Source organism: Tasmannia lanceolata, unplaced genomic scaffold (assembly GCF_043159265.1).
Source record: "Tasmannia lanceolata isolate RefF3 unplaced genomic scaffold, GAP_Taslan_0.1 ptg000013l, whole genome shotgun sequence".
Lineage (NCBI taxonomy): Eukaryota > Viridiplantae > Streptophyta > Magnoliopsida > Canellales > Winteraceae > Tasmannia > Tasmannia lanceolata.
Genome location: NW_027518690.1, coordinates 43,819,030 through 43,841,018, shown reverse-complemented (window position 1 = coordinate 43,841,018; position 21,989 = coordinate 43,819,030). Strand labels below are relative to the sequence as shown.

The 21,989-nt window shown below is 38.1% G+C and overlaps 1 protein-coding gene across 2 annotated transcripts; it reads right to left on the bottom strand.

Moving 5' to 3' along the window:
• Positions 1 to 1,096: 1,096 nt before the first annotated feature.
• LOC143890195 (chaperonin CPN60-2, mitochondrial-like) lies at positions 1,097 to 21,982 on the bottom strand. 2 transcript variants are annotated; one of them, XM_077394775.1, is made up of 18 exons: positions 21,694 to 21,982; positions 21,453 to 21,477; positions 21,191 to 21,322; positions 18,481 to 18,640; positions 7,015 to 7,190; positions 6,622 to 6,717; positions 5,873 to 5,977; positions 5,543 to 5,635; positions 5,369 to 5,458; positions 5,161 to 5,241; positions 4,995 to 5,063; positions 3,449 to 3,526; positions 3,202 to 3,297; positions 2,929 to 3,028; positions 2,752 to 2,855; positions 2,288 to 2,393; positions 2,097 to 2,175; positions 1,097 to 1,604 (listed from the first exon to the last, which is right to left on the bottom strand). In XM_077394775.1, exons 1-18 carry the CDS (start codon positions 21,729 to 21,731, stop codon positions 1,508 to 1,510), a joined length of 1,725 nt encoding a protein of 574 aa, XP_077250890.1. In that variant the 5' UTR covers positions 21,732 to 21,982; the 3' UTR covers positions 1,097 to 1,507. The 2 variants fall into 2 exon arrangements, with proteins under 2 accessions (XP_077250890.1, XP_077250891.1); XM_077394776.1 differs by lacking the exon at positions 21,453 to 21,477.
• Positions 21,983 to 21,989: the final 7 nt, after the last annotated feature.

Here is a 21,989-nt window from a genome sequence, read left to right as displayed (position 1 = left end):
TTGTTCAATATTTAATGGGCTTGTAAGAGCTTGTTGAGAACTTCAATGTCCTTCCGACCAGATGCTTTCACGCAACCCATCTTATTAAAACTTTTCCCAACAATAATACATTGAAGGTCTCTAGGTTAAAATTTACTAGGGCTGGTTCAAATTATCTCTTTCATATGTTAAAAAAATGTTGGAAATTTTAAAAATATTTTCCCTAACAAACTTTCCTAGAAAAATCCTGGAAACCAACCAGAGTTAGAAAAATGGCATTTTAACTGATCTTTTACTGTAATAAAATGCATTATATTGGTCTGCGGATTAAAACTTTAAACTGTTTTTATGAAAATGTTTTAAATACATTTTAAAGGAATTTGCTAGCGTCCATTGCAGAAGGCATTTCACGGATGTTCTATTGCATGTCGTAGCAGCCACCTCGTGAATGAATACAAAATCTCATGAAAAGTGGGCATGTGTGGCTGCTTTGACATTCAACAGACCTGTTAACTACCAACTTCTCCAAAAGCTTGAGCTCTAGGAGAAGTTGGTTAGTTAACATGGTATCAGAGCCAAAGGTCTCGAGTTCAAACCTCCCGGATAGTAAAAATTCACATGCGATGGTTGGCCCAAAGTAGGACCACATATGCCACATGTTTGCCAAGTGAGCCACACGTGCGATGAGTGTTAAAGTATAAAAGATAAATAACACCTTTCTCCAACAGCTTAAGCTTTAAGAGAAGTTGGTTAGTTAACAATACCATCTGCAAAATGACTTTTGCAATGGACGCTAGCAAATCTCCGTTTTAAATGCGTTTTTTTTTTTGGTGTGTTTTCATTTTTTGACTATTATTTTGAACCGATAACGTATTAAACTCGAATTTTTCCCACCCCATTTTTCACCTGGTGTGAATATCTCAATCCAAGCTCAAGACGCGCACATGAAACATTCGTTGCATATCATAATGCAATATTTCAATTGCCATTAGATTGTAACCCGAGGCTTTCAAGGGTTTTCAAGGTCTCTTGTATGTCTTAATCATTATCAGCTGCTGCATATATCACAATCCTTATTATATTGCAAGGATTACAAAAATTAAATCAACGTTCCAACTTAGAAATGAACTGAACCAGTTGATAAGAGCTTCTTTTAGTGCCATTAAAAAAAAAGATTCATTAAGTCTATTCAATATAGAAAAAAGTTAGAAAAGTAAAAGGGAATACTAATATTTTCAGAAACTACGCTTCATAACATATTCTCCTACCAAAGGGGATAATTTTCTGAAGGGACTGCAACAACCAGTTTCTGAAGCTGTAAAAACAAAATTTTCTAAAGGCCTCTCTCACTATGATTAGATTAGTGGTTGGCCTCCTAAGATGAAAAGTTGAGACCACGTATAACAGCCATTGTTTTCTCAACCCACCTCAGAAAACCCAAAACCTTTCCCTCTGTTCAATTGATTTGTTAACTTGTAATCGATAAATATCAATGAGTTTGAATTGCTGCACCTCCGCATCGAGGCCTCTAATAATCCATGCCGCCGCCCATTGATGGAACTTCCTTCTCATCTTTTGGTAGTACAACAACAACAGCCTCAGTTGTAGTCATCAATGCAGATACACTGCAACATAATCAAATAGAGGTTAAATGTAAGACTAATGGAGATTTGGTTACTAGCTACTACTACCCACAAGATCAGATTTGAATGTAAGGGTCTGATGACAGTATATAGTATGGTTTAAATACCAGTTTAACTACTCTCTCTGTCATTTATCCGCACACCCAAGTCGACTAGGCTTTACCTTGGTCAAGTTCTTGTCCAAGGACTAATTTTGCCTTATCAAGTCAATCAAAAAATCTCTTCACTAACCCAATTTAATGGAAGTTTGATAGCATAGATCACGGTCTCGCCCAAGTTGGCTTAGTTTTACCTAGTCTGAGTTCTCATCCAGTCTAAGCTTTTAAACATTGGGATTAAATAAGGACCTTGCCTGAGTCTTTATGTGTTTTTAAAAAATTGGGTTTAATTAAGGACCAGCCCAAGTTCTCGTCCAAGTATGCTGCAAAGTGTCCTGTTAAATAGAAAAATAAATGTCTACGTATAAGGGATTACCTTGCAGCATCCAGTAAAGCAGTTCTAATTACTTTCAACGGGTCGATAATTCCTGACTTAACCATGTCCACATATTCACCTGGATATAAATAAGAACCAAAGAAAAGAGAAGTTAGAACTTCATGCACACAAACTCGAACGAAATTCTCGAAAAAAAAATAATACAAAAGCATTGGCAAATGAAAGCCCACCTTTGGCTGCATCATATCCAAGATCAAGGTTGTCCTGCTCCAATAGCTTACCAACAACTACAGCCCCTTCAACTCCAGCATTGCAAGCAATTGTGTACGCTGGTGTCTGCAGTTGGATACATAGCAACTCCATTAGTTTCAAAATCAAAGCAAATACAACCAAGGTTGCCAGGGCCGGAATCGAAGGCTCCTGGAATGGTCGAAAGCGGGAATTGCCAAGGAATCTTTGGGGTATCGCGTTTCCAGGGAATCATAAACCGCGATTCCCAAAAGTGGGAATCAGGTTTTCAGCGAATCCGAACTGGGATTCCCAATTTTTGGGGAATCGAGAAGATTCCCGTTTCGGATTACAAACCGGGGAATCGCGGTTCCCCACTCTTAGGGAAGAATCCTGCTTCGTTGAATACAACTACAAAAAAATTTCCCAAGATCAAGACTAGATTTAAATGAGCAAAAGTTGGAACCCTAAGAGCATTCTGAATGATTTGGACTCCGATCTTCTGATCAAAGTTGGCAGTAGGCAGCTTCTCCAGCTCCTTGGATGCATAAAGAAGAGCAACACCACCACCTGCAAAAGAATGCCACATTGTCGAGGAAACAACAATTACCCGACTACAAAAGACAACGACAATGATTTTTACCTGGTACAATTCCCTCTTCGACAGCTGCCTTGGTTGAATTTAGAGCATCAGTCACCCTATCTTTCTTTTCCGCAACTTCTACTTCACTAGCTCCTCCAATCTGCAAAACAAATCCAACTAGCAATAAACATCTTGATAAATTTCACTTCTTTAAAGTGCAACCTTCACAGATAGGACAAATTAAGTTAATTAAACCAGAAAGTCATAGGGCATTTCTGTAATTAATTTTTTAAGGATGCAGAGGTATGAAAATATAATGAAGGGAGACTCGACCTTTAGAACAGCAACACCACCAGAAAGCTTTGCCAACCTTCCTTGTAGCTTTTCCTTATCAAAATCTGAAGTGCTCGCTTCAATTCCAGACCTCAGCTGTCAAACAATAAACACATTAGAATTAATACAATCATCTGATTATACACGCAATAGAAACGACACCAAATTACACACTTCCAAGAACTTGATAGAGATGAGTTGTTCATCGACTACTATAAAGTTGAATAGACTGAGGAACAACACACACCTCCTCACACCTCTCTTCAATAGCCTTCTTATCGCCAGCCCCATCAAGAATGACAGTGTCATCTTTCGAGATTGTCACCTACAATTTTAGAAGTTACACAGTAAGCTAAATATAGAGACCAATCCTGTACCTATTTATAGAAGGGAGATGATATTTTCAAACCCAACCCCACTCTCCCCCCCCCCCCCCCACCGGTACGCATTCGCCCTCCCTATAACGTGAACAGCGGGCAACTTTAATGCCTTTTCACGTCAAATCACGTTAAAAGGGGGGCGGATGCTTACTGCCGGGGGGGGTGTTGTTGGAAATGTCATCGCCCTTTACCATGATGACCAAAACCGAGACATGTCATTAAATCCACGGATTCCTAACATCTTTATCAAGCAACCGTGAGTGGAATCTGAGCAAGATAAGGAAAGATTCTCGCGAAAAAATAAGTGGAACTGTTGAAAAATATGGGGTTTGATCTATGAGTTATTCAAATCCAAAAATATGCAACTCGAAGCCCAAAACTGTCAAGTGGAAAATTCTTTTCTGTCGGAAAATCAAGAACCGAAATAAAAAATAGTACTTATCTCATTTGGAGAAAACCTTTCTTGAAATCAGATTAAAGGAGAAGGCTGACTCGTGCCACACGGTCACTCTCCTTAAGAATCGTATCCGCCCCCTACCGGTGTAACCGAGATCCGCGAATCAACGCTCCAAGATAAAACAGCCAAATACGGCTCCAGTCCATGTGCACTCGCTGACTGGTCCACCCAGAATCACCTCGGAATAGTACTCAGACACGGAAGGAATGGAGGAAGAAGATGAACAGAAACAGAACATATAGTTTATCTTGTCTTTGAAAAAACACAATTCGTTTTTAGAGTTGTGTTTAAAACCAGCGCTTCTTCTCCCTTTTTATAGACATCAATACGACTGTTGGGGAGAGGCACAATTAAGGGTGTGACTGTTGGGGAATAGCCATCATTGAGGAGAAAACGTTTCCTCTCCCAATAGTCACATTTGTGACCATTGGAGACTTGAAACGGTTTTGCACACTTAATGTAGGCGCGTCTTTTGAATATGAACTTGTCATATAAACTAAGGCACCCAACAAATTCTAAAGCCCCTTGAAGGCCCAAGCCTTTCTCCAACTCTCCATCTTATACGGATGAGAAACTTTCTTAAAAGTTTCAATGTGGGACTATTTATTTTTGCTTGTAGTTGGGAACCAACTCCACACACTCTCCAAGGTCTAGGGTTCAAGTTCCCACAAGCACAAAAGAGACTTGCTTTTTGAAAACAAGAGGGGACACCAAATTTTGAACTCTAAGAAAGACGCATCTTTGACTTTTTAATTTAAAATTTCTAACCAGAACAAATAAAGAGAACAAGACAAGCAATGAGAAAATTCAGGAAACAGATATCGAGCTTGGTCATTAAAATTTTGGAGGTCATTAAACTTTAGATCAGATGACCATTTAATAATCATTCAGACACATTCATAAATAAAATCAGAATTCAAAAACAGAAGAAAACACATATCTAGGAGATAACTCACCTTTTTACATGTGCCTAGCATATCTGGCTCCAAATTTTCAAGGTTCATACCAAGCTCTTCAGTTATTACCTATGACCGGGGAAGTAATGGGAAAAGTTTTAATAGATAAAAACATTGACAGGAGTTCCGATGTTTAGAAGATAGAAAACTACAAAAGAGAACCCACCTCTCCTCCGGTGAGAGTAGCCAGATCCTGCAAGTTGGCTTTCCTATGTACTCCAAAACCAGGTGCTTTAATGGCACAGACCTATCAATACACCATTTACCCCATTTAGATTATTAGACATTAAAAGAACACACTTATAAGCAGATAGAATAATATTGTTTTTGACAGGAAACTAACTATTAAAAAGCACATGGAAAGAATATATCACCTTAACTCCTGCCCGGAGCTTATTCAGAATGAGAGTTGTCAATGCATCACCTTCTATATCTTCAGCAACGATCAATAAAGATCTTTGGTTCTGTAAATATGCAAGAACATCCAGTTAGGTTTGTTAGGTCACTTGGTTGGATAAACTCGAACAGAACTCCCGACGAACAGATACCTTTACTGCCAACTCTAATACTTTCACTACTGCATGTAAATTTATACTGTGGATCCTTTTCTCATGTATCAAAATTAGAGGATTTTCAAGTTCCTGTCAACACAGAAAATCAACTATGTTAGAATGATACACACTTAAGACCAGCATAATAAAGAAGCCATAATAAAAAACATGTAGAGTTCATATGGAAAAAAATCCAGAGAATACATCCCCAAAACAACTGTCTCAAAAAATCAAAATATGTTCCCTTTTATCCCAGAAGAACAAAGCTAAGGACTCATCAGACACTGAAGCCAAGGGTTAGAACTCCACGGAAACTAAAATGCTTACACATTTCTGGTTCTTATGATTAGTCATGAAATAGGGGGATATGTAGCCCTTATCCAGTTTCATTCCCTCTACAACTTCCAATTCATTGTACAGAGTATTGCCATCCTGCAAAAATTTAACAGGCAATCTCAAGTTAAAGCATCACTATGACTAATTAGAATGCTTCGGAGGAACAAGGCAACAGTAATCCACATGCTCAGTCATAGAACAGGAAGACTCAAACTTCAAAATGGAAAGTTAATGTAAAGGAAATGAGCAGAGAAATCGAGGTTAACATCTTTAAATTGAACTTCCATGAACTACATAAAAATCATTTAATTAAAACATGAAGTATCACAAAGCATTCTACAAGGGTGATCATGCCCCAACAATTCTACTACTCGTGCAGACATAAATTCTCCAGAATGAAAATAGATTGTTTGAGCAAAACAGAAAACTGAAATTACATGATAGACGCCCAAAAACCAAAGCTATCCCTTGGGAGAGAGTTTAAAACATCTAAAGAAATGAAATGGAACAGTCTAGAAATTTCAATAGGATAATGTTGCTCTGACCAAGTTACAAGAAGCCAAATCAGAGCCATTTTTGCCTCTTTTGGCCAACCAATAAACAGATATGCTGGTCAACTTAGACCAAGTTGCTGGTAATACAAAACATTTTATGCACACTACCGCAAGGGGAAAAGCCATGACATCACAAGACATTTTCCATAGAATACTAACAGTTGAAATATCAGGTTGGTAACTTACAGCGATAGTGATGACCCCCTCTTTACCAACTTTCTCCATAGCCTTTGCTATTAACTCACCAATCTCTCTTTCTCCATTTGCAGATATGGTACCAACCTTTTCGAAACAAAGAAATGTAGCAGTTCAGATAATTAAGAAGCAAGATACCACTACTAAATAGCAATTTTCAGCATTTAAACACCAACAAGTGGATAGCACAAATGCGCCATATTACGATTGAGCATGCATTGCATAGCAGAAAGACATAATTTCACATCAGAAAAACTGAGATTTTATATGGTGCGTGGCCGTATAGTCGAGTACTTTTCAAAAAGTACTGTAAACACTGGACTGCATGGGCACACAGCATATAAAATCTCAGAAAAACTATTCTTACTGAAAGAGAAAATTAACCTGTGCTATCTCTTCTGATGTGCTAATCATACGTGCTCTGCTCTTCAGGTTGGTAACGACAGAATCAACTGCCATCGTGATTCCACGCCTCAGATCCATTGCATTCATCCCAGCAGCCACCGACTTGCACCCTTCCGCAAATATTGCACGCGTGAGGACTGTAGCACAGGTAGTACCTGTAGACATATCATCATTAAGGAAATCAGCCATCCAGGTCTAGTTATAAATACCTTCACATTTTGATAGATTCATTTAATTTTTGTGCAACGGTGATAGTACCTGGTGGCTGAGAAACAATAGGAAGACACCCATGTGAGGGAGATTCCTAACAGCCCTCCCCATATTATGCCACTAACCCAACAATACAATAATAGCCATTTTTAATGACTAAAAATAACCCTATCTTTGCTAAAATGGCAAGCTCCTATTCAGGCACATGGAAGGAAGGCTGTTTGGGACAACCTTGATGCAAGCATGTCCTGATATTATTTTCTAAAGAAAAAATATGAAGTACCCTAAACAAGTGGCATTTTTTTTCATCCAGAATATAGAAAGTATAGAAAAATGAATACAGCATATGTACCAACATTTTGAAGGACATAAAAGCTCAAAGCATGTGCCTCAAGGCATACAAGCATTACATTGAACTTATGTGTGAGGTGATTGAGTTATTCTAACCAAAATTTATCTCAACCTTCAAGTGCGGCATTAGGACATGGACCCTCGACGACGAAATTTAAAAGTAAATAGCATGTTGAAAAACACAAGAAACTTTGATGGCCAAATAGATGGGAAGAGTCAGTGCACTAGTGAAATATGTGCCTTTGTGACCGGCGGACCCTTGCTCTGATGGACCATCACAAGGCCATGGTTTTAAATTTCGTCCGAAATCTAAAATTTCGGGTTTCGGTTGGGACTGAAACCAAAATTTCGCGAAATCCCAAATTTCAGCAATTTCGGAAATTTTGGCCAAAATTTCATTCGGAATTAATAAAATATTACTTTTTTTTTTAAATCCCGGATTTCGACCGAAATTTCGGTTTTGGCCAGGGGCGAAACCGAAATTTAAATCCATGCACAAGGCAACCCAATGAGTTCATGTCTTATGGGTAACAGAAATCTAATTCGCAAGACTAGCTGTACATAAATTGTAACGACCCGATTTTCAGAACCAAGCCGTTACACCTATTTGACACATTCACCTGATTTTTCTTTATGAGCAGCGGAAGCATTCTTAATAATGAAACCCATTTAAAATTAAAACTCACTCTGTTCCAAATAAAATTCAGTACAGCCCGAAATTACATTCTTAAACTGAGTTTGACAGATGAGCCATCTGTCACCCCACTCTCTCTATTTATTTCCCATTCCTGCTTTATTTATATGTCTTCGTTTGCGAAGGCTCCCTTTTCCACTAATCCTGTGGAGGAAATGTAGCAACGTAAGAGCAAGGAAACAGGCTCACGACATAAAAGAAACAGTACAATAACCATAAAATTTTCAATGATCAACATTAGAATCCATTTTAAACTATACAGTTTTTCTCAAATAAATCAAATAATATGTACTCTCATCCTCACTGTGATTCCCAATATGTTCTCTCCCCCAATAGTCATACGGTCATTATGGCCATTATGGCAATTCCCCAATTACCCTGACTCTGGCCGTCAACTATTGACCATCAAGGAACCTCCGCCCCCTAATGAGACGTGCTCCTTTCTAGGATTTCCTTTGGGTCACCTTCCACCCGAGGATTTTGGGTCACCTTCCACCCGAAAATCTCTCCAATAGTCATACGGTCATTATGGCCATTATGGCAATTCTCAATTACCCTGACTCTGGCCGTCAACTATTGACCATCAAGGAACCTCCGTCCCCTAATGAGACGTGCTCCTTTCTAGGATTTCCTTCGGGTCACCTTCCACCCGAAAATGCATTGTCAGCCAGGTGTCGTACGCTCACAGCCTGGGTAACTTTTGGCTTGACCAAGGACGGATCGTAAGGGTCTGCCTTAGTCCTTTCTGGGATCTTAAGGGTCTGCCTTAGTCCTCCCTCCCTTCATTTTAACTTAGAATGGCATGCAGAATTTATGCTTTCTGAAATGAATATGAAATTTTGCTTTCTGAAATGAAAGACTAAAGAAATATGGTATTGAAGATGCTTTTTCCTTTGAAGATACTTTTACCTTCTAACACAGTCACATATCAAATAATCATAGAAATTACACTAAATTACCGTTATGAAGCGAGTCCATATTCACTTGCCTGAATGTACGTGGAAAGGAGCGAGATAGTGTAGCTGAGAAGTACCCTTTTCAAATTCTGATGTTTCCTGTGTTCAGTGTTCTTTCTATCAAATTCCTTTCTGTCTATGTCTAAAATAATATTCCCTGTGTCCTTTCTATCAAATTTAAGATTATGGGGCCAGTATGCACTATTCATGTGGACCCCGCATGTTACTATTCATATGGGCCCCGCATGTTACTCATTCATATGGGCCCCGCATGTTACTATTCGTGTGGGCCCCGCATGTTACTACAACTGTAACGACCCGATTTCCAGAACCAAGCCGTTACACCTATTTGACAAATTCACCTGATGTTCTTTATGAGCAGCGGAAGTATTCTCAATAATGAAATCCATTTAAAATTTTAAACTCACTCTGTTCTAAATTAAGGACCTAGCATCCCAAATAAAATTTATTACAGTCCGAAATTAAATACTTAAACTGAGTCTAAATACGACAGGTGACCCATCTGTCACGCCACCCTCTCTATTTATTTCCCATTCCTGCTTTATTTATATGTCTTCGTTTGCGATATTTATATGGCTTGACCGGTGTTGGGTCCCGCTTGTGTGGGGTCCCGCTTGTGTGGGGCCCGCTGATGTGGGACCTACTTGTGTGGGGCCCGCTGATGTGGGACCTACTTGTGTGGGGCTCGCTGATGTGGGACCCGTTTGTGAATAGTACTTGGTGGGTCCTACTGTGAATAGTAGTTTTGAATAGTATTCTGCATAGTATTTCTGCATAGTAATCTTGCATAGTGACTATATAATATATATATTTTTACCGGTTATTACATTAAAAATACTATGCAAAATTACTATGCAAATTACTATTCATAAGTACTATTCAGAATAAGACTATTCATAATTACTACTCACAGTAGGACCCACCAAGTACTATTCACAAGTAGGTCCCACATCAGCGGGTCCCACACAAGTAGGTCCCACATCAGCGGGCCCCACACAAGTAGGTCCCACATCAGTGGGCCCCACATAAGTAGGTCCCACATCAGCGGGCCCCACACAAGCGGGACCCAACACCGGTCAAGCACGCCGTTACGAGTCAAGCCCACCACCATGTAATAACCGGTAAAAATATATATTAAAAATACTATGCAGAATTACTATACTGGCCCCATAATCTTAAATTTGATAGAAAGGACACAGGGAATATTATTTTAGACATAGACAGAAAGGAATTTGATAGAAAGCCTTTGGAGATACCCATGTGGAAGTGGGATAGTATTTCTATGGACTTCATCATGGGTTAGAAGGTAAAAGTATCTTCAATACCATATTTCTTTAGAATTTCATTTCAGAAAGCAAAGTTTCATATTCATTCAGAAAGCAAAATTTGCATAAATTCTGCATGCCATTCTAGGTTGAAATGAAGGGTGAGAGAATAGTTGACGGCCAGAGTCAGGGTAATTGAGAATTGCCATAATGACCATAATGACCGTATGACTATTGGGGAGATTTTCGGGTGGAAGGTGACCCAAAGAAAATCCTCGGGTGGAAGGTGACCCAAAGGAAATCCTACAAAGGAGCACGTCTCATTAGGGGGCGGAGGTTCCTTGATGGTCAATAGCTGACGGCCAGAGTCAGGGTAATTGGGGAATTGCCATAATGGCCATAATGACCGTATGACTATTGGGGGAGAGAACATATTGGGAATCACAGTGAGGATGAGAGTACATATTATTTGATTTATTTGAGAAAAACTGTATAGTTTAAAATGGATTCTAATGTTGATCATTGAAAATTTTATGGTTATTGTACTGTTTCTTTTATGTCGTGAGCCTGTTTCCTTGCTCTTACGTTGCTACATTTCCTCCACAGGATTAGTGGAAAAGGGAGCCTTCGCAAACGAAGACATATAAATAAAGCAGGAATGGGAAATAAATAGAGAGAGTGGGGTGACAGATGGCTCATCTGTCAAACTCAGTTTAAGAATGTAATTTCGGGCTGTACTGAATTTTATTTGGAACAGAGTGAGTTTTAATTTTAAATGGGTTTCATTATTAAGAATGCTTCCGCTGCTCATAAAGAAAAATCAGGTGAATGTGTCAAATAGGTGTAACGGCTTGGTTCTGAAAATCGGGTCGTTACAGTTGTGGTATCAGAGCTGCGCCAGGTTTAGGCTGTGAGGAACCTGGTGAACGAGTCTTGGGTACGTCTTAAGATGGGATACGAAGACCTAATAATTAAAAGTTATGACATCTTCCTATTACCTCGGAACAAACTTAAAGGAAAACACACACCAACATAGATCGTTAAGATATTCGAGTTAAAATCTTCCAACACACCCTGGAAATGTAAATTAATTGTAGGCATCCCAACATCAGCCTCAAACTCTGAGACAGTCTGCCCCTCAGCAGAACCAGTGGAGGGGTAATCAGAATCAGTGGAGGGGTAATCAGAACCAGCCGCAAAATCAAGAGAAGAGGAATCAATATCGCCCTCTGAGTCAAGATGAGAAGGCTCAAGGAGGGTCAGTGAATCGTTTCTTTTCACTCGTTAACGACAATGCTAAGGCATCGACTGCGATAACTGAAGGTCAGGATTTTAATTACTATTTAAATCTCAAGGTATGCTTCGTATTGAAATAGTATCGAACAGGGTAGGATGAAAATTCATAGAGTTTTCATGACGGAAAATAGGCCTATGTGGTTATGACTCAAAGGATGTCTTTGGCAACGCCAAAATTTGAAAAGATTCTAAGAAGATTAAGTCGGATCTCAAAAACTTGGGATGAAACTATAATTGGAGCAAGGAATCATGGAACCAGATATAATTACTACCATATTGATGATTTTTGGATTATAAATTTTGATCAATTGTTGGAAAAACCTTATGGAGTCTGAAAATTTGGTTCTTGGTAACTATATTGTTATAGGCTAACATTATTTTGATATGATATATGGGATTCAGGATGGTTAGATTATTTGTGACCGCTAGAAAAAGTTCAGCTAAGCAACATAAAAAAGATCAGGAGTCACTCAGGGTAAAAAGGCAGGAACTTGAGGTCATCATAAGAAGATAGTGACTCCGAGAGTGAAACCTCAGAGACCAAGAACATCCCATATTCAGCTCAAGTTTGTGAGGTATGGTAATTGATAGCCTATGAGAATAGTAAATTTCGGGGACGAAATTTTCATTAAGGGGGGTAGAATGTAATAACCGGTAAAAATATATATATTATATAGTCACTATGCAAGATTACTATGCAGAAATACTATGCAGAATACTATTCAAAACTACTATTCACAGTAGGACCCACCAAGTACTATTCACAAACGGGTCCCACATCAGCGGGCCCCACATCAGTAGGTCCCACATCAGCGGGCCCCACACAAGTAGGTCCCACATCAGCGGGCCCCACACAAGCGGGACCCCACACAAGCGGGACCCAACACCGGTCAAGCACGCCGTTACAAGTCAAGCCCACCACCAACGAAAAAAAACTAAAATAATAATTAAATAATAATTAAATAATATTATTTTACTATTTAAAGTACTATTGAAAATAATTAAATATACTTAATTATTATTAAATAGCCTTTACTATTCACGCAGCAGCCTTTTACTATTCACGCAGCAGCCTTTTACTATTCATAAATAATTAAATAATAGCCTTTACTATGCACAAAAATGCCTATAAATAGAGGAAGAGAAGAAGAAGAAAAAGAAAAGAGAAAGAGAGAGGAAGAGAAGAAGAAGAAAAGGAGAGAGAGGAAGAGAAGAAGAAGAAGAAGAAAAAGAAAAGAAGAGTGAAGAAAGAGTAAAAGAGAGAGGGGGAAAAAGAAATATGGTATTGAAGATACTTTTACCTTCTAACACAGTCACATATCAAATAATCATAGGAATTACACTGAATTACCGTTATGAAGCGAGTCCATATTCACTTGCCTGAATGTACGTGGAAAGGAGCGAGATAGTGTAGCTGAGAAGTACCCTTTTCAAATTCTGATGTTTCCTGTGTTCAGTGTTCTTTCTATCAAATTCCTTTCTGTCTATGTCTAAAATAATATTCCCTGTGTCCTTTCTATCAAATTTAAGATTATGGGGCCAGTATGCACTATTCATGTGCATGTTACTATTCATGTGGGCCCAATATGTCACTATTCTTAATAGGTCACCATTCTTTGGCTACTATGCTCAGCAGTTCGCCTTTCTTTCCTTACAGTTTACTTTACGGTTACGGTTACTATGCTAGCATTTCACCGTTCAAATATGATGATAAAGTTTGCATAATCGATAGCGAGTTATCGCCTCATATGCATGCTTTATCCTAAGATGATAAGACTTGCATAATCGATAGCGAGTTATCGCCTCATATGCACGCTTTATCCATAGGTGGTAGAACCAACCATATCACCTTTATTTCACTGTTTAAATAAATAACTATTGACAGACTTACCTGGATAGTGGATTTCCTTTTTCCTTCTCTCTCTTTTTCCCCCTCTCTCTTTTACCCTTTCTTCACTCTTCTTTTCTTTTTCTTCTTCTTCTTCTTCTCTTCCTCTCTCTCCTTTTCTTCTTCTTCTCTTCCTCTCTCTTTCTCTTTTCTTTTTCTTCTTCTTCTCTTCCTCTATTTATAGGCATTTTTGTGCATAGTAAAGGCTATTATTTAATTATTTATGAATAGTAAAAGGCTGCTGCGTGAATAGTAAAAGGCTGCTGCGTGAATAGTAAAGGCTATTTAATAATAATTAAGTATATTTAATTATTTTCAATAGTACTTTAAATAGTAAAATAATATTATTTAATTATTATTTAATTATTATTTTAGTTTATTTTCGTTGGTGGTGGGCTTGACTCGTAACGGCGTGCTTGACCGGTGTTGGGTCCCGCTTGTGTGGGGCCCGCTGATGTGGGACCTACTTGTGTGGGGCCCGCTGATGTGGGACCTACTGATGTGGGGCCCGCTGATGTGGGACCCGTTTGTGAATAGTACTTGGTGGGTCCTACTGTGAATAGTAGTTTTGAATAGTATTCTGCATAGTATTTCTGCATAGTAATCTTGCATAGTGACTATATAATATATATATTTTTACCGGTTATTACATTCTACCCCCCTTAATGAAAATTTCGTCCCCGAAATTTACTATTCTCATAGGCTATCAATTACCATACCTCACAAACTTGAGCTGAATATGGGATGTTCTTGGTCTCTGAGGTTTCACTCTCGGAGTCACTATCTTCTTATGATGACCTCAAGTTCCTGCCTTTTTACCCTGAGTGACTCCTGATCTTTTTTATGTTGCTTAGCTGAACTTTTTCTAGCGGTCACAAATAATCTAACCATCCTGAATCCCATATATCATATCAAAATAATGTTAGCCTATAACAATATAGTTACCAAGAACCAAATTTTCAGACTCCATAAGGTTTTTCCAACAATTGATCAAAATTTATAATCCAAAAATCATCAATATGGTAGTAATTATATCTGGTTCCATGATTCCTTGCTCCAATTATAGTTTCATCCCAAGTTTTTGAGATCCGACTTAATCTTCTTAGAATCTTTTCAAATTTTGGCGTTGCCAAAGACATCCTTTGAGTCATAACCACATAGGCCTATTTTCCGTCATGAAAACTCTATGAATTTTCATCCTACCCTGTTCGATACTATTTCAATACGAAGCATACCTTGAGATTTAAATAGTAATTAAAATCCTGACCTTCAGTTATCGCAGTCGATGCCTTAGCATTGTCGTTAACGAGTGAAAAGAAACGATTCACTGACCCTCCTTGAGCCTTCTCATCTTGACTCAGAGGGCGATATTGATTCCTCTTCTCTTGATTTTGCGGCTGGTTCTGATTACCCCTCCACTGATTCTGATTACCCCTCCACTGGTTCTGCTGAGGGGCAGACTGTCTCAGAGTTTGAGGCTGATGTTGGGATGCCTACAATTAATTTACATTTCCAGGGTGTGTTGGAAGATTTTAACTCGAATATCTTAACGATCTATGTTGGTGTGTGTTTTCCTTTAAGTTTGTTCCGAGGTAATAGGAAGATGTCATAACTTTTAATTATTAGGTCTTCGTATCCCATCTTAAGACGTACCCAAGACTCGTTCACCAGGTTCCTCACAGCCTAAACCTGGCGCAGCTCTGATACCACAACTGTAACGACCCGATTTTCAGAACCAAGCCGTTACACCTATTTGACACATTCACCTGATTTTTCTTTATGAGCAGCGGAAGCATTCTTAATAATGAAACCCATTTAAAATTAAAACTCACTCTGTTCCAAATAAAATTCAGTACAGCCCGAAATTACATTCTTAAACTGAGTTTGACAGATGAGCCATCTGTCACCCCACTCTCTCTATTTATTTCCCATTCCTGCTTTATTTATATGTCTTCGTTTGCGAAGGCTCCCTTTTCCACTAATCCTGTGGAGGAAATGTAGCAACGTAAGAGCAAGGAAACAGGCTCACGACATAAAAGAAACAGTACAATAACCATAAAATTTTCAATGATCAACATTAGAATCCATTTTAAACTATACAGTTTTTCTCAAATAAATCAAATAATATGTACTCTCATCCTCACTGTGATTCCCAATATGTTCTCTCCCCCAATAGTCATACGGTCATTATGGCCATTATGGCAATTCCCCAATTACCCTGACTCTGGCCGTCAGCTATTGACCATCAAGGAACCTCCGCCCCCTAATGAGACGTGCTCCTTTCTAGGATTTCCTTTGGGTCACCTTCCACCCGAGGATTTTGGGTCACCTTCCACCCGAAAATCTCTCCAATAGTCATACGGTCATTATGGCCATTATGGCAATTCTCAATTACCCTGACTCTGGCCGTCAACTATTGACCATCAAGGAACCTCCGTCCCCTAATGAGACGTGCTCCTTTCTAGGATTTCCTTCGGGTCACCTTCCACCCGAAAATGCATTGTCAGCCAGGTGTCGTACGCTCACAGCCTGGGTAACTTTTGGCTTGACCAAGGACGGATCGTAAGGGTCTGCCTTAGTCCTTTCTGGGATCTTAAGGGTCTGCCTTAGTCCTCCCTCCCTTCATTTTAACTTAGAATGGCATGCAGAATTTATGCTTTCTGAAATGAATATGAAATTTTGCTTTCTGAAATGAAAGACTAAAGAAATATGGTATTGAAGATGCTTTTTCCTTTGAAGATACTTTTACCTTCTAACACAGTCACATATCAAATAATCATAGAAATTACACTGAATTACCGTTATGAAGCGAGTCCATATTCACTTGCCTGAATGTACGTGGAAAGGAGCGAGATAGTGTAGCTGAGAAGTACCCTTTTCAAATTCTGATGTTTCCTGTGTTCAGTGTTCTTTCTATCAAATTCCTTTCTGTCTATGTCTAAAATAATATTCCCTGTGTCCTTTCTATCAAATTTAAGATTATGGGGCCAGTATGCACTATTCATGTGGACCCCGCATGTTACTATTCATATGGGCCCCGCATGTTACTCATTCATATGGGCCCCGCATGTTACTATTCGTGTGGGCCCCGCATGTTACTATTCGTGTGGGCCCCGCATGTTACTATTCGTGTGGGCCCAATATGTCACTATTCTTAATAGGTCACCATTCTTTGGCTACTATGCTCAGCAGTTCGCCTTTCTTTCCTTACAGTTTACTTTACGGTTACGGTTACTATGCTAGCATTTCACCGTTCAAATATGATGATAAAGTTTGCATAATCGATAGCGAGTTATCGCCTCATATGCATGCTTTATCCTAAGATGATAAGACTTGCATAATCGATAGCGAGTTATCGCCTCATATGCACGCTTTATCCATAGGTGGTAGAACCAACCATATCACCTTTATTTCACTGTTTAAATAAATAACTATTGACAGACTTACCTGGATAGTGGATTTCCTTTTTCCTTCTCTCTCTTTTTCCCCCTCTCTCTCTTTTACTCTTTCTTCACTCTTCTTTTCTTTTTCTTCTTCTTCTTCTTCTCTTCCTCTCTCTCCTTTTCTTCTTCTTCTCTTCCTCTCTCTTTCTCTTTTCTTTTTCTTCTTCTTCTCTTCCTCTATTTATAGGCATTTTTGTGCATAGTAAAGGCTATTATTTAATTATTTATGAATAGTAAAAGGCTGCTGCGTGAATAGTAAAAGGCTGCTGCGTGAATAGTAAAGGCTATTTAATAATAATTAAGTATATTTAATTATTTTCAATAGTACTTTAAATAGTAAAATAATATTATTTAATTATTATTTAATTATTATTTTAGTTTATTTTCGTTGGTGGTGGGCTTGACTCGTAACGGCGTGCTTGACCGGTGTTGGGTCCCGCTTGTGTGGGGCCCGCTGATGTGGGACCTACTTGTGTGGGGCCCGCTGATGTGGGACCTACTGATGTGGGGCCCGCTGATGTGGGACCCGTTTGTGAATAGTACTTGGTGGGTCCTACTGTGAATAGTAGTTTTGAATAGTATTCTGCATAGTATTTCTGCATAGTAATCTTGCATAGTGACTATATAATATATATATTTTTACCGGTTATTACATAAATCAAGTTAAACACATCTTTAGGCTGTCTTTTTCATCATGCTCGATCAAAGTTCTAGAATCATCCATTGGGGTGGGGGGGGGGGGGATCAAGGGTAATAGGCCTAACTTTTGATTTCCATACATGGACGTTTTCCTTGATGAAAAGGATGCTCATCTTAAAAGAAATTTACTTTATTTTTATCCTTGATTGAACTAAAATATATGCTTGAATTATTACCACAATTTGAGGACACCACAAGAGGATTCTGGGGTCGGAATGGCCTCTTCTTGAATGACCATGCTCCTCTTGCAATGTCCTATCAGCACTTGTACTATTTGTTTGCTATATGCTTGAATTATTACCACAATTTTAGGACACCAGAAGAGGATACCAAGGTCTGAATGGCCTCTTCCTGAATGACCATGCTCCTCTTGCAACGTCCTCTTAGCACTAGTACCATCTGTTTGCTATCTGTCTTATTTTTCTAACTTTATTTATTTATTTTAAAAAGTTAAATTCGAAAGAATTTTGCGGCTTACGCCTAAAATATGAAAGGGTTGAAGTTGAAGACTTCACCTCATACCTATGTCATTTTAAACACTTACATGCACATGCATATATAAGAATGCCTCAAAGAAGGAAAATATAAGAAACTAAAACCTTACAGAGCAGTAGAAGCTTACCATCGCCTGCAACATCATTGGTTGCATTAGCAACCTGCTTCACAAGGCTTGCCCCCATGTTCTTAACTCTGTCTTTGAACTCAATACTTTTTGCAACAGTTACGCCATCTTTTGTAACTTTAGGTGCACCAAAGCCTTGCTCCAAGACAACATTACGACCCTTAAAAAGCCCAAGCATTCAACTATTTGAGGTCTCAATTTCCAACAAAATAAAAAAAATATGACAAAAAATAAGAAAATGAATTATAATAGATACTACAACACATTTGTATTTAAAAAAAATATTTAGATGGCTATAAAGACAAAAATGGAAACCACATACACAAAGATTCATTAAACCCCATTGTTCATTTGCAAGCAACAAAATATAAGTAAAGGACAGATTTAGGATGAAATAGAGCAGAATGCAAGTATATGACCTAAATAGAAGATAAGATAAAAACAAATGTCCACCTCTTGACTAACAACAAATACGTGTTACCACTAACATTGTATAAAACTTGAAATTCCATTCTAGACGCAAAAAAAAATTGAACAAATAAAATGTAAATGAATTAACAGGTAGATAGCACATATCTATAGGCCGCATGCAACATCTGAAGGAAGGTGAGTTTACAACATACGAGATGAATTTACAGATAGATAGCACATATATAGGCCCCATGGATGGTCCCATTGAATTAGCCAGCCTAAAGAGTGGTGATACACCTTGCCAAGATAAGTTTAAAACAGGCAATACAATGTGCATATCATACAATACAGACGACACAATGTGCATATCAGATAAAATGTGTATACTTGAAAGTTGAAATAACTAAAAATGAGATAAAATATAAACATATGCTCAAGTGCAAACTTATCAATGCAGGTATCTTATGCAGAAGTGGCCCTTCCAAAACCACTACTCACTTGGAAACCACCAAACATGATCCCCATGTAGTATAATCCCATTGCTTGAGATTGGTATCAGAGAAAACCCAAATAATGAAAAATATTCAATACTTCTGGTATCATTTCTCAGCTCAGTATAAAGTAAATCATTTATCTTGTTTCAAATCCACATTCTTGAATAAACCATCCTTTGAATTAGTCTTGAATCCAGTATCATCTGTCCATTAAAATGGAAATCATGAGGGCATGGTTCTTATACGTAGTTACATCCAACTGCAAATTTAATCTGTTTCTAGCATCCTAGACCCAAACATATCTTCTAACCAGCTTTTCGGAAACTTTAAAAAAAAATCTTTGTAGAAACAATAAAAATATGAACCCACCCCCCAAATGCTATATTAGAATCGTAGTTTTAAATTTTGGCTGAAATATTTTGATTTCGGCTGCTACTGAAACCAAATCCAATTGCATTTGAAAAAAATACAATTTTTTGTACTAAATTTCAGGGTTTCATTAATATTTCAGTTGAAATATGCGAAACATACAACTTTTAGGATAAAAACAAAGACATTCATAGAAACCTGACAAAAATCAACTCCACTAGTAGAAAAGGGAAAAATCAAGAGATACCTTTAAGATATTTCTAAAAAGGACAAAAATAAAAAAAAAAGTGGGATTTCGACAGCTACCGAAACAAATCCACTTGGATTCGAAAAAATCAATGATTTGTGAACACAGAGAGAGTGTCGCATGTCAACACGGAGACAGAGAGTCGCATGTCGACAAGGACACGGAGTGTCTGACACAACAAGCTCTCAAAATTTAGAAATGGGGACGCGGTTAAAATAGAAAGTTCAAATAATCATGATTTGTGGACACAGATTTGTGTGCCAAGTTTTGACACGAATACGAGGTATCTGACACGACAACCCCTAAAAATATAGAAATAGTAGCACAGTCATACACACATACATGTAACGTTATTGACACTTCTAGCAGAACATTTATAAGTGTCTAAAGGAGTATCGACACAGATGGATACGGGTGTCGTGTCGGACACGGGTGTCGTGTCGGACACGGGTGTCGTGTCGGACACGGGTGTCGTGTCAGACACGACACGACAAGTGTGTCTGCAATAAATTCAAAGTGTAGGCGAAATCATAGGAAAAAATACAAGATTCCGCATGAAATTTCAGGATTTCATTAATGTTTCAGTTGAAATATGCAAAATACACAACTTTTTGGATAAAAAACAAAGACATTCCCATAGAAACCTTGACAAAAATCAACTCCACTCGCAGAAAAAGGAAAAACCAAGAGATACCTTTAAGATATTTCTAAAAAAGGACAAAAATAAAAAAACTGTGGGATTTCGGCTCCTACCGAAACGAAATCCACTTGGATTCGAAAAAATACAAGATTTCGCACGAAATGTCAGGATTTCATTAATGTTTCAGTTGGAATATACGAAACATACAGCTTTTTGGATAAAAAACAAAGACATTCCTATGAAGACCCTGAAAAAAAATTAACTCCACTCGCAGAAATGGGAAAACCCACGAGATTCCTTTAAGATATCTCTAAAAAGGACAAAAAGCAGTGGGATTTTGGCCCTGATTTGCTACCGAAATGTTTCTACGATTTTACAAGACATCGGCCAAAATTTCGTACTGAAATGACTGAAACCGAAACCGAAATTTAAAACATTGATTAGAGTCCAATCAATACTTTCACAGGGGTGACAACATCTGTATAAATACATCATTAACAAAACAATAAATGCAGTAACAACATAGAAAATAGAAACAAGAATTATAACCTTGGGTCCCATAGTGACTTTCACTGCATCAGCAAGATCTTCAACACCCTTAAGCATCAAAGCACGAGCTTCGACCCCGAATTTGATGTCTTTAGCCGCATAGTTTCTGCTCCAACTCAACTGACTACCAATCTACACCAACAAATAAAAATAAAAATAAAACATTATAAACACAAAAGAAATTAATAACCAATACCTCTAAACATCAAAAAGTATAAATAACAAAAAATCAAAGATACCCAGAAGAAAACTCAATCCTTACCTGATGACTACTATTTCTAGCGAACCTGCAAAATGAAATAGAGAGAAGAGACAAAGAAAACCATAGAATGAGCGAAAACCCAGATAAGAAATATTTTTTAAAAAAAAAGGTAAAGGAAAAGATGAAAGGAGATTCAGATAGTGCTAGACCAAAACCCAAAAACCCATATTGGAAAATTAGAAAGGATAAAAAAAACTCATCTTTATGAAGAACTTTTATTTGTTATTTTGGTTCTGATTACCTGGATTTGGAAGCAAGGCTTTGTGCTACACGATACATGGTGGAGAGAGGGATGAGGGTTTAGGAATTGGAGAACAGATGAATAAAGAAAGAAGAAATGCGGGTTAGGGTTTTAGAAGTTGGGTTTTTCTGTACAAACTTGGCCTGCAAGAAAGGGATGGGTATAAATTGTGGCCTTGTGGGCAGTGTGAGATGAATAGTCTAGAAGTTTCTGTTTTTTAGGGTTTAAGGTTTTGGTGAGAAGTTTCTTTTTTTAGGGTTTAAGGTTTTGGGTCTTGGGGAGAATGGGCCTGTTTT